Source organism: Fistularia commersonii, chromosome 8, assembly GCF_037954325.1.
Source record: "Fistularia commersonii isolate RoL2024-O1a breed Wild chromosome 8, RoL_Fcom_v1.0, whole genome shotgun sequence".
Lineage (NCBI taxonomy): Eukaryota > Metazoa > Chordata > Actinopteri > Syngnathiformes > Fistulariidae > Fistularia > Fistularia commersonii.
In genome coordinates, this window is record NC_141291.1 from 4,871,197 (window position 1) to 4,884,761 (window position 13,565).

General features: G+C 48.3%; 1 protein-coding gene across 9 annotated transcripts in view; it reads left to right on the plus strand.

Annotated features, from left to right (window-relative positions):
• LOC147231671 (receptor-type tyrosine-protein phosphatase mu-like) overlaps positions 1 to 13,565 on the plus strand; it is a 104,265-nt gene that overhangs the window by 50,872 nt on the left and 39,828 nt on the right. For 4 of the 9 annotated variants that reach the window (XM_086150631.1, XM_086150634.1, XM_086150633.1 and 1 more), the window contains exons 10-18: positions 811 to 964; positions 1,047 to 1,225; positions 1,368 to 1,477; positions 1,605 to 1,806; positions 1,884 to 1,986; positions 6,163 to 6,344; positions 7,358 to 7,452; positions 8,455 to 8,491; positions 10,715 to 10,789. In XM_086150631.1, the coding sequence (XP_086006757.1) occupies positions 811 to 964; positions 1,047 to 1,225; positions 1,368 to 1,477; positions 1,605 to 1,806; positions 1,884 to 1,986; positions 6,163 to 6,344; positions 7,358 to 7,452; positions 8,455 to 8,491; positions 10,715 to 10,789 (1,137 nt within the window). The remainder of the gene's footprint in view (positions 1 to 810; positions 965 to 1,046; positions 1,226 to 1,367; positions 1,478 to 1,604; positions 1,807 to 1,883; positions 1,987 to 6,162; positions 6,345 to 7,357; positions 7,453 to 8,454; positions 8,492 to 10,714; positions 10,790 to 13,565) is intronic. The other 5 variants (XM_086150637.1, XM_086150638.1, XM_086150640.1 and 2 more) reach the window with 2 other exon arrangements.

Here is a 13,565-nt window from a genome sequence, read left to right on the forward strand (position 1 = left end):
CTTTTGAGTCTTACTGAAGTCAGTCCAGAATCTTTCTGGATTTACTTTGGAGTCACTCTGGAGTTGCACCCGAGTCTCTGGAGTTGCTCCAGATTGTCTCCCGAGTCTCTCTGGAGTCACCCTGGAGTCTCTCTAGCATCACTGGAGTCACTCTAGAGTCACTCTGGGTTCCCACTGAAGTCTCTTGAATTGCTCTGGATTGTTTCTTGTGTCTCTCTGGAGTCACCCTGGAATGCCCTGGAGTCAACCCAGAGTCTCTCTAACCTCACTGGAGTCACTCTGGAATGTCTCTGGAATGTCTCTGGAGTCACTGGTGTTGCTATGGAGTCAACATGGAGTCTCTCTAGAGTCACTCTGGGTTCACACTGGAGTCTCTGGAGTTGGTCTGGATTGTCTCTCGTGTCTCTCTGGAGTCACACTGGAGTCTCTCCAGAGTCACTCTGGATTTCCCAACGTCGGTTACGGCCGCGTTACCGCCCTCTGGGTCTTTTCAACCGTTCCCATGACAACAGTCACCTGGCAAAGAAAAACAACACCCGAAAAAAGAGGAATCTTGTTTCTGTCCTCGGAGTCTGACAGGACAGCGTCTCTCTGGTGTGTTAACGAGGTCACTTCCTGTTACTTGATGAAATTCATAATGAGCTTCTTCCTGTTTAATTGTTCCACGGCGCCAATCCCCTCGCCGCTCGTCCCTGACTTGTCAGAAAAGATGAACTTTGCGCGGTGAAAGATCAACGTTCATTGAACTTTACTCTCGCGTCCCAGAATAATCCTTACCTGACGAATAACGCGAGTGTCTCCGCCGCTCAGATCCCATGCACGGCCCGCGGCGCCTGGAGGTTGTCGACATCCAGTCCAAGCAGGTGACGGTCCGATGGGAGCCCTTCGGCTACAACGTGACGCGCTGCCACAGCTACAACCTGACCGTGCAGTACCGCTTCAGGCCAGCGGGGGCGCCCAGCAGGTAAACGGGGAGATGCCAGTTAGCCAGTAAAAGGGGGAGGAGGAACCGCACAGGTGACGGCGTCTCTTCTTCCGACGAACAGCAGGGAGCCACCGAAGGAGGACGTGCGGGAGGAGACGGTGTACGACACCCTGAGCTCGCTGCCGCAGCACACCGTGCGAAACCTCCCGCCGTTCACCAACGTCAGCCTCCGGCTCGTCCTGAGCAACCCGGAGGGACGCAAGGAGAGCGAGGAGATGCTGGTGCTGACGGACGAGGACGGTAGGTGACCGTTAGCATTGGAGCAAGTTAGCATGTTGCAGCAACGTTGTTCGTTTATTCAAGTGGTTGTATTGTAACTAGTTCTCGGGGTGTTTTACGCATGAAATGTTGAGCCGATCTCAACCCTCCTTTTCCTCTTCAGTACCTGGAGCCGTGCCGGTGGACTCCATCCTGGGCAGCAGCTACGAGCAGCAGATCAGCCTGAGCTGGAGGGAACCCCTGCAGACCTACGGCCTCATCCGGCAGTATGAGGTAAACTACAGAACATGAGGCTCCGCCCACTTTTGACTCCAGCCAATGACGGGTTGCGGTCTATACCTTCAAGGCGCAAACGTAACTCGCAAAATCAATATCCGCCGAATTCAAATCTCTTCTACAGATCTCCTTCAAAGCCCTGAGCTCCTTCGACACGGAGTTCGACCTGACCAATCAGAGCGGGAAGGTGCTGAAACCGGCCAATGAGACGAGCCACGTCTTCGCGGGACTCTACCCGGGCTCCACTTACTCCTTCACAATAAGAGCCTCCACGGTCAAAGGCTTCGGCCCGCCGGTGATCACCCAGTTCACCACTAAGATCTCAGGTCGGTGCGCCAACCCTTTCAAAATAAAAGCGCGCGGACGAAAATTCAAATGTTTTTCCCCAAACGCTCGATCGCAGCCCCTCTGATGCCGGCGTACGACCAGGAGTCTCCTCTGAATCAGACCGACTCCACCGTCACCGTGCTGCTCAAGCCGGCGCAGAGCCGCGGCGCTCCCGTCAGGTAGCTCACACACACAAACACACACACACACACACACACGCGCGCGCGCTTCGTCAAATATTCAATAGCATCAATCTTCCGCTTTATAAAGTTTTCATGACCTGAACGTTTAAAGATTTAAATGCAACATGTAGATACTGGAAGTGAAATATCAGGCAGTCACTTCACTCAGAGGTGCCACTTTAAAAATGTATTTCATTTTTATTTTGCTAAGAGATGACATCACAAATGTCTTTGCACACACCCGCGCACGCACAAACACACTTAACACCCCGGTAAATCCATCTCATGGGGTCCGAGGGGAGGCGGTATCCGCGGTAACAGTCGTCATGTCAACAGCTGTCTGGTCTGCGTCGCTGGGCTGTAACGAGGGATTTGATTAATTAACGACCAGCGGGCGGGGCTAATCAGAGCCGGCTGCTAACACCAAGGATTAGCAAGGGATTAACACAAACACACACACACACACACACACACACACACACATACACACACATCTGTAGAGCCAGCACAGTGAGGACACAGACCATCTAGGGGGCCATAGCTGAGCCCAGGGGGGTTCTGCAGGGAGTCAGATAGAGAGGCGCCAAGTGTGGGAGCGGTCTAAATACTGGACCGAAATCATTTCAACTCGTCGTAAAAAGAAAAACTCCACGTCCGATATTTTCAGACAATCGGGCGTCTTTACTTTGAATGATTTCATTTCAATTTCTTGGTTTTATTTTGAAGGGAACCCGGTGAATCGGCTTGCCGGAAAAAAATAAATCGCGGCGAATAATCCCCCCGCGCTCTCGGGAGGAAACAAAGGCCCCGCTGATCCACCCGGGGTACCAGAGGGATTATTAACCCTTCGTCCCCGTCGATCGGAACCCAAACGGGCTCGGTTTTGGCGTTTCGGCTCGGTTCTGCGGCTTTTCCAGACCGCAGAACGAAGCAGAGACACACGGAGAAAAACATCCCTGACACAACAGACAAGAACATTTATATCTGTTTTCAGTGTGGGCGTGTGTGTGTGTGTGTGTGTGTGCGTGTGTGTGTGACACACGGTGTGTAAATCGACATGATAGCTGATGTGAATCAGATCCTCCTCGGAGATACGGATCCCCCGTTTGTGTGTTTATATTTAACTTTGCTTTTGTCTCCTTTGACACACACGCTTGCGCGCGCACACGCCCAGCCGGCAGCGTGCGAGCATGTCAGAACAAAAGGTGTTGCCGGCGGCGACCCGCAGCTGTAATCAGATTACTCTCAGACACAGCGAGAGACGTGAGTGTGGAAAAATGTGATTGGAGACGGCTAGTCAAAGACACAGGAGGAAAAGGAGCTGGTGAGGGGAAGGATGGATGCAGAACCAGAGAAAAACAAAGAATCTTTCTATGTCTGTTTGTGTTCAGAATTAACACGAACAAGCCGAAGAGTGTGTGTCTGTGTGTGTGTGTGTGTGTGTGTGTTTTCTCCTATTCCTCGCCATCTGTGTCGCAGATGAGGACACGATTCCTCGTAAAAAGTCCTGCTTTTTACCGTGCACCCAGTTAAACACCCTGAAAATTTTCAACATCTGATCTCCACTCTGGCCTTTAATAATTTGGCGTGTTTTTTCCGGGACTATCAACCCCCCCCCCCCCACTCACACACACACACACACACACACACACACACACACACACACACACACACAGCGACTCTTCTTCAGTTGCACTGTCTCCTGCTGTTATGACTGGATGGTGGAGCTCCAACCTCAGTTTCAGCTCCAGAACAGCTTCATATTAAACGCTCCGGTACCTCAGGGTCGTCCATCTTTGTCATTTTTCATGGCAGCGGACGAGGCGCCCATCCTTTTGCTCACATCTAGGTTTGCTAACCGGCCATGTTTTTTTCCACATTCATGGACCCGGGTGTGAATCTGGCTGTATTTTGTCCCTCCGAACGAGGGGTTGGCTGTCGGCCCACGGAGCGGAGCTTCAGGAGAGTCGACCGGTCGAGTTTCTCCGTGACCGCGAGAGTTTTTTTCTGCGTAGTCAGTGGAACTTCTGCGGCGTCGGGGTAATCTCTGCACTCTGTGCACTTTCCGGAGAGCCTCCGTTGTTTGTGGAGTCTCAGTAGAGTCTGGACTTTGTGTCGAGTCTGCAGAGTTTGTCGAAAAGTTTCAGTAAAGTCACCAAAGTTTCTGTGAAATCTGTAGTCTTTCTGGAGTTGCTCTTGAATCGATTCCGAGTGTCCGGACATTTTCTGGAGTGGCACAGAGTCACTAGCGAGTTGCTCTGGAGTCTCACCAGAGTCTCGTTGGAGTCTCTCTAAAATCACTCCATAGTCTTTCTAGAGTTGCTCTGGAGTCACCCTGGGCTTGTGCCTGAATCTTTTTGAGTCTTACTGAAGTCACTCCAGAGTCTGTCTGGATTTACTCTGCAGTCACTCTGGAGTTGGCCCGAGTCTCTCCAGAATCACCTGAATCATACTTGAGTCACAATGGATTCCCATTGGAGTCTCTGGAGTTGCTCCAGATTGTCTCCCGAGTCTCTGTGGAGTCACCCTGGAGTCTCTCCAGCATCACTGGAGCCATGTCGGAGTCACTCTAGAGTCACTCTGGGTTCCCACTGAAGACTCTGGAATTGCCCTGGATTGTCTCTTGTGTCTCTCTGGAGTCACCCTCGAATGCCCTTGAGTCAACCCAGAATCTCTCTAACCTCACTGGAGTCACTCTGGAATGTCTCTGGAGTCACTCTGGTGTTGCTATGGAGTCAACCCGGAGTCACTCCAAAGTCACTCTGGGTTCCCACTGGAGTCTCTGGAGTTGGTCTGGATTGTCTCTCTGGAGTCACCCTGGAGTCTCTCCAGAGTCACTCTGGATTTGCTCTGGAGTCACACTGGACCCCCCCAGAGTCACTTGAGTCACTCTGGAGTCACCCTGGAATGCCCTGGAGGCAACCCAGAGTCTCTCCAACTTCACGGGAGTCACTCTGGAATGTCTCTGGAGTCACTCTTGAGTCGCTCTGGAGTCAACCCGGAGTTTCTCCAGAGTTTCCGGAGTGTCCGGCCCCACTGGCCCGGTCTCCTTCTTTTCAAGTCGGCTCTCCAGGGTGTCTCAACAGAGAGGAGACGAGGGAAAGAAGCCAAAAAACAGCGACAGTGTTGCCCCAAGCCTCGCCTGGCGAAGCCTCCCCATGGTAAGAACCACACCGGGTACATGGCCGGTAACCGGTTCTTATCGGCCAGGAGGCCACCGGAGATGGGAAGGAATGGGAGGGGCGGTTGAGTGATGGGGGGGGGCAGGTTGGATCAGCAGAGTGAAATGAAATTTGGAGCCGGTCGGGTTCCTCCAGGTTGCCAGGTTGGGTGTTTCTGTAGAGTCAGTGTTGATCAGCTGCCAGCAGATTTAGGTCAGCAGATTTATTTTAGATACATCTAATAGAGTTTCGGGACTCGACAGTTAAGGTTTCCTCTTGCTCAGCAGACTTTAATGAAACTCTAAAATGGAGGTCGTCCCGAAGCTTTAAATCACCTTGGTAACCAGCAGCGGGCCCGCCCCTCCCCTCCGAGCGCTGCAGGACAGTAACTGCCTTCTGCAGCCGATCAGACCCAAGTGTGATTTTTCATGTGGAACTCCCGTTTCCTTTTGATTTGTCTCCTCATCCCTCAGCCACGTATCGACTTTAATACCTGCTCCGACGGGACGGAGTGAATTATCAGTCTAATGTCGGACTGTTAGAAGGTTACAGCCTCGACACGCGGAGAGTTTAAAAAATGAAGGAGAGTGATGCAGCGGAGGAGAGACAGAACTGACCTTTCAGGGGAGATGAATAATGAACCAACAGATGGGCGAGAGGAAGCGGCGCTCTTTTATGTGTCCGACTGGTGTGTGAATAGGAGCCCAGTCGATACTCTCCTTTAGCCGCGGAGGTCCGCCGCCGTGTCACGTCCGTCAAGTGAAGACAAATCTGAGCACGAGGGAGATTTTATTTAGTCGCCGGGTGGGGTCGAAATCCCGCTGCGGGGGAAGGATTGTAGGCAAATCCACTTCCCCTTCCAATAAACTCTTTCTAAGAAAACGAGTGGAAATGACAGAATTTTGCATGAATTTTGACTTCACATTTTATTTGAAAAACTCATCACAGGCTGATTTGTCTCAGCATGGATCATCAATTATCTCTGTGTGTGTGTGTGTGTGTGTGTGTGCAGTAAGTACCAGGTGGTGGTGGAGGAAGAGCGCCCCCGCAGGCAGAAGAGAGGTACTGCAGAGATCCTTCGCTGCTACCCGGTGCCCATCCACTTCCAGAACGCCACGCTGCTCAACTCGCAGTACTACTTCAGCGCCGAGCTGCCCATGAGCGAGCTGAGGAACCCGCTGCCGTTCTGCGTCGGTGAGAGCGTCAGCCAATCACAGCCGGGCTTGCTACGCCACCCCGGTCACTCATCAGCCAATCATAGCCCAGCACAGTCAGCCGGTTGTTAAGTTTTAGCCCGTTATCCTTCTCTTCCGTCCAGGTGTGGCTCTTTAGCTCAACTTTATCTCCCGATGGGCCCTTCAGAGAACACTTTTATTTTATATTTTTTTCACCGTTATTTCATTTTCCTTGTTTTATGTCCATATCTCAAGGCTGCCAAAGCTGCAGACTAGTTCAGGTTGTATTTTTTTTATTTTTTTATTTTTTATTTTTTTTATTTATTTCTTATTCAATTTATTTATTTCTTTATTTTTAAAAGATGAACGCCCCCCGGGTTTTCTCGGGCAAAAAACTTCTCAAGCAGCTGGATCTTAACCGCCTTCCGTCTGTTCCCGTGGCGTTGTAGCTCGGTTGTGTCGAGTGTTCTGCCGCTGTTTGATTTTGAAAAATCCACCAGATGCCGCGTCGGTCTTTGTGTCGGACTTCCTTTTTTCTTTTTCTTTTTTTCTGTTCAAGAAGCAGAGGAAAGAAAATGGTTTAGCACTTATTAGCCTTTTGCTAACACAGTTGCTAACACCGTCAAGCCCTTTAAGCTTTTCAGCAATCTGGTATAAATTTCATTTTCCTGCTACTACTAAGTTAGCTAGTAAATCATTCAGACGGTTGGTTAGTTTCACCTCAGTAGTGTGAATGGTAGTTTTTAATATGTAGTTCTGACTTTTTTTTTTGCTTGCTAATACATGGACGCTAATGTTTTGCCTCAACTTCTGGTTCCCAAGTGTTGGTTGGGTCGAGGTTTGTCATTTGCTAGCAAGGTCGGCGTAAGTCACTCTACTTTCGGTCGAGTTGTTTGATCAGCGGGTAGTTAGTTGTGAAGGTAGTTTGTTTACTCATTTTACATGGAGTTGTAGTAGCCGCCTGCATTACCATCCCTTGACCTATCAACCTGATCACCCGTATCTTTCTCTCCCATCCCCCCGTCTGTGCAGGAGATAACCGGACATACAGCGGTTACTGGAACGCCCCCCTGCTGCCCAGCAAAAGCTACGGGATCTACTACCAGGCCGTCAGCACGGCCAACGGGGTGCGTCCGCCTACGTGTAACCCAAAACTGAGTCAAAAAACGGCAAGATCATATAAATACACACGCACACTCGCATCTTAGCGTCCCTCCGAGGAATCGAGCGTCGATGCAAATGGGGTTGTGACCTCCCGACGGGAGGCGCCGGGCGTTAATATCCGTTCCCCCCTGGGCCGTCAGCACGTGCAGGAAAATAGACCGCTCACCTCCTCTGATCGATCAACTCCCCCGTCGCCGAGAGAGCGGGACTCGCACTTTCAGCTTATCTGGGCCTCGGTGTTAAGCTGTCCTCACAAAGATAGGACAAGACTACAGGCAGCGGCCCTGACCAACCACATTAATACGCTGCAGTGTGTGTGTGTGTGTGTGTTGATGTGTGTAAAAACAGATAATTGCTCACTGCTACACACAAGACGGTATTGTGTTGTGCGTTAATTATTGACGCCGGGAGGTTTAATTGGTGTGTGTGTTGAATAATGCAGCGGCAGTAGAGCTTTTTACTGTCACCACACCACAAACGCACGTTTCCAATGTGCGCGTGCATGCTTGTGTGTGTGTCCGCGTGCCTGCGTGTGTGTGAGCATGAATATTCATGAGCTCTTGTGGTTAATTTGTCGTGTGTTTGTTAAAACCAGAAAGACACAAGATGTTCATTCCCGCTTTTCACCTAATCCTCCCTTCTTTGTGTGCTATGTGTGTGTGTGTTTGTGTGTGTGTGTGTGTGTGTGTGCATTTGTGTGTGTGCGTCTGTGTGTGTGTGTGTGTGTGTGTGTGTGTGTGTGTATTGGTGTAAAATGCCAACACAGGCACTGATCCACAGCCATTTTCCTTCTGTTCACTCTGTTTATGACCTGTGTATTTGTTGTGTGTCTGTGTGTGCGCGCGTGTGTGTGTGTGTGTGCGCATTTTTGTGTCTATGTGTGTTTGTGAAGGAAGTTGCCGCATGTGACAGCTAATATGTTGGCATTTGTGTTGACAGGAAACTAATTAGCTTCTCTCTCACAGGAGACAAAGATCGACTGCGTGCGAGTGGCCACTAAAGGTAAGAGGAAAAAGAGCTGTGCATTTTACTTTGAAAGGACATTTAAATACCGACATAAAGAGTTGTATTTCTTCACATAAGCATTTTCTTGCAAATATTATTGCAAATGTCTTCATGTTGGGATGCCTTTTATTTTATTTATAATTTAATTGCGGCAGTTTCTCTTTGAAAAAAAAAACAAAAAAACAGCAGACTTGTTTTGTAAGTTACTGTTCCATTTCATAACAAAATCCTGGTTGCAGATGGTAAGATTATCATTTAAAATCCATGGCATGAAATCATTTTGAAAGGTAGAATATTTGTTGTTTGTTTGCCATTTTAGTGGCAAGTTTATTGTAGTAGTGTAGTGAAATGCAAAAAAATTAAACTTTATTTTCAAGTAGGAAAATTGGCTAGCTTAATTCTGACACGCGCGCGTGTGTGTGTGTGTGTGTGTGTGTGTGTATAATTGCACATTGCAGTCTATCTTATAGGTATTAATGTATGTTAAGATAAAATTGTCTGATTTGATGTAGTTGGAGTAGTTTTATTTTGGTATGTGCTTCACCTTTAGCAATTAGCTTCTGCTTTAACTCAGTCTGTTTGAAAAGGGCTGCAGGACAGCTAGCTAGCCAGGCAGCAACTGCGATTTGAAATGGCAGCTAGTTGCTTGGGAGCACAACTCTAACTGTCCAGAATGTCAATGGCCCATTGCTGACACACACACACACACACACACACACACACACACACACACACACACACACACACAGAGCTACGTTAAAACATAGCTAACGACTGCCGCTGTACGAGTGTCTGGAGAGCAGTTTAGCAAAGGAGCTAAACAAGCTAAAAACACTGTTATCTCTGCTGATTGACAAACACAAACATGCACACACACACACACACACACACACACACACACACACACACACACACACACACACACACACAGCAATAGACTGGCTTCAATCAGCTTTTATTGGAGCTCAGTTGTGCCGGTTAATGACACCAGATGCTGATTGGCTGTGCTCCTCCCATGACACCTGTCAGTCACGCTGCAGTGGCCAATCAGGTCTCCCCTGGGAGCCCCTCCCCCCTCCCATCCTTTCTTTTCACGGTACCCACGATGCTTTGCTGCGTGCCCACAGTGTGCAGAGCTGACGCGAATGTAAAGGGGAGCTGAACGTTCCCTGAATGTTAACAGTTGAGCACAAAGAAAACACACACACTAACTATTTAGTTAAAATGTAATAAAATATTTAACCTCTCACACTTCCTGTTCTGCCCGGCTAACTTTCAGAGTCACTTGTGTTCCGAAAAACATGCTTGCTAAGAGAGTAACAGCCTGCCGTCATGTTGAAAAACTGCAGTCTTTGTACATACTGCGTTCTAATCAGACAAATATTGATGTTTTAAAAACACAACTCAGTCTGTTATATCGGCTTAAAAATATGGACAACGCATATGAACATCAAAACACCATTCCGTATTTTAATAGGATATTTTTGATGATTGAATTGTCTATTGTGGTCACATACTCTTTTAAAGACAAAATAGTGATGGCACACAGGAATTACTTGTTATCAAATTGATATTTAAGAGATGAATGCCCATTTTGCACTTATATTGGAGGTTGGAAATATGCCCCGAAGACTGAAGCCTGGTTATGTGCATACTCTAATTCAAAGTTACTGCTAGGTATTTTGCTTTGGGAATTACTTCCTGTATTTTCCACCGTGTTAAAATCCCACACCTGCACATACCTCGGGTTTTTAAGGTTTTTAGACCGCCGCTGTTCCCAGCTGGAACCCTGAAGGTCTCCGAAGTCTCTTCCCAAGTTCCCCTCTCGCAGCTGCGACGTGGATGCCGATGGTCCTGCTTGATCAATTACTAATGTCTGCCGATCCGGCCGGCCGATTAACCAGCTTCTCTTTCAGGTTTTGCTTCTTCGACTAAAAAAAAACAACAAAACAAAAAAAACAAACAAAAACAAACTGCCGTCGGGCCTCTAGTTGATGTCATGTGACCAAACCCCTTTCAGTCTTCATCCTAAATTGCTCATCACCCATCACCAGCTTCAGAAACAGGAAGTAGATTTGCTCCCAAAAGCTTGGTTAAGCTCATTTAAAAGTCACATGACGTCACCTGGAGAGCATGTTACTAATATTTCAAACCACTGCTACAGCCTGTCTCTCTCTCCCTCTCCCTGTCCATCCTCTGCATGCCTTCCGGGATGGATAGCCGCTATAATCGCCACCCAGCTCACCACGCCGTACATTCGCGTCGTGCCGGCGGCCGGCGACAAGCAGCTCCCAGGTCAGACTGAGCACGAATCACACACACACACACACTCTCACTCACACACGCCGAGGTCTTGTGCTGTTTTCTGCTGGATATGAAGAATGTGCTTTTAACATGTGTACTAACACTGTTGTAACACCAGATTATTCATTCTTTCAAAGGTTCCCGTATAAACTGGGGAGGATTTGATATTATTAAAAACAAATATATGTTATTAAAAGCACGTGGCATTCAGGTTCTGAAGGAATGTCGGAAAAATAGGTGACGGATTTTTAGAAAAGGCTTTGGGTAAAAAACTCTCCATGTTGAAAAGCGTTTGCCGGTGAATCTTGAGTTGTTTTTTTGTACTTCCTGTGGGCAGGGCTTAAATTTGTTTCACCTTCAGTGTACCTGGCGTTTGCTTTTTACAGCCCTCGTCATCGTGCGACTGAAGACGCGGATTGTCTGCCTTCTTTTTAGTTTGAAAACTTTCTGAGAGGGCGGAAATGTTGAGAATTTGCAAAGCGAGGAATTCTGAAGATGTCTGTAAAATTTCAAGAATCAAATCAGGATGCAGCTCCGCGCTCGTGTGAGTGCGCTTGCGTGTGTGTGTGTGTGTTCTTGTGTGTTTGTGTTCTCTTTTCATTAATCTACAACAGACAGCAGACCAGGTGGGACCCACACAGAGACGCAAACACACACAAAAACGTACACACACACTTTCATTCAGAGCTTGCAGAAAATTACATTTAAATATTTACCAGCCTAAAGGGTGGACGCTTTCCATCGAGCTTTTACACACACGGGCGAGTGTGCGCACACACAAACCCACACACACACTCAGTCATGCACACACGTGTGTACGCACAAAGACAAACATGCATACATACACAGCACGTGTGTGTGTGTATTCGGGATGTATGTGGGAGAGGTTGTGTTACCGCCAGTTCTTGAACATGTTTAACAGCTGTTCATCCCATACACGCACACACACACACACAGATACATATTATTACACATACACATGCAAACACACACACACACACACACACAAGCACACACACCTCCCACTCAGTGTGACTGGCTGAAGCCCCCAAGCAACAAAAACAGCTTCACTTTCACATAAAAACAGCTCCTCTATGGCCTGCTGTGACACAAAACACACGCACGGTAATACACACTTTAACACACACACAGGGACACACACACATGCACACACACATAGATAAATTCTCCCTTCAAAGTGTTTTGAAAGCCTTTAAACTGAAAACAGCAGCATTTTTTGCCTCCGAGGTGGCTCTGCGTGTGTGTGTGTCTGCGTGTGTGCGCGTGTGCACACGCCGGTTTGAGATGAAAACGGAGATAAAGCTTTGACCTTGAAGAAACTAAATGAAAACAGAGGAAATGAAGGTCAAAACACAACCTGGTTTTTAAACAGAAAACCATTCAGACCCAAACTGAACCAATATTGGTCCGGATCAGCCAGCGTATAAAAAAAAAAACACTCATTCAAAATTGAATTGTTGCCATGGCGTCGGATGGCGGGCTGTCATGAGAACAGATGGAGCGCCACCTTTCCCGCCTTGCGCGGTTCCGATTGGATCGCGGCCTCCTCTGCCGGCGACAACCGAATCAGTTATCGACCAGTAGCCCGATACTCTTGCAGGCGTCCGTGGATGCTCGCCATCACGGTTGCCGCAGTAACAATGGGTGTCTGTCATATTTCCCCCGCTAGTGGGCGTATGTCACGGCCGGGTCTCTTACCGCCCTGCTGCATCGCAACTCAATTTCTTAAAAAAAAAAGTAAAGATAAAAATTGAATCGTTCGTTAGAGACGTTCATTTAAAGTGTCCGATATGATTTTGAACAACTTCCTGTTTGTACGACTTCCTGTTTGTACGACTTCCTGTTTGTCGCTCGCTGCCTCACGGGTCCATAAAACGGCCAAACTCGCCACCCCGGAAATCATTAGCCGATGAGCTTTGTCGCCGTGGCAACGGGTCAGTTTCTAGGCTCCAAGTTCAGAGGAACCAAAGGCGCCATCAGATAGCTTTAGGCTGGATTTGTTCACTCACTGGGATCTTTGGAGCGGATCTGTTTGAGATTTCCTTTGTAGTGATACTGAAATATGACATATTTTTTTATCTTTAATCAAAATAAATGCAGTTTAGTAAAAATATGAATCGCACGTTGTAGATGTGACGTATTTGATTTCCACGGCATGTGAAACAGCAGCAAAGCCGTCGTGTTTCTCTTTATCTCCGTCATGGCGATTTCTTTCTTTCTCTCTCGTTCTTACACACACGGGCGTGCGCGCATACACGCGCGCACGCACGTGCACCTGCCATCCTGTAGGATATTAGACCTGGACACACACGCGGGGAGGTAATGGGTTTTTCATGAGACTGACATCCCATCACATTATTCAGTCAGAGACGAAGGACTCTCCATCCATCAGTGGCCGCCGCCTTGTCAGAACGGGGGCCGCCGTCAGAGGAGACGTTTTAACTTGTCCTGATAAACACTTGATTGATTCCCCGAATTAGCGGAATAATGGCCGCGTTCCAGAGATTGAATATGGAAAAAATCGGGGGCCGTCGGCACCGCCGTCTGTCAATTGGCGCCGGCTGTTAATGAGCGGGCGATTGTTTCAACACGCGATCGTTTCCGGCGCCCCTAATGATTGGACACGGCTTCATAACAACAACGATGGCAGCGGATCAATATGGAGGTGCCCCGATCGATTAGTCAAAATGAAACTGTCCATCGAGAGAGGCTATAAGTGTTTGATGCCTTGCCCGAGGTCATTTCG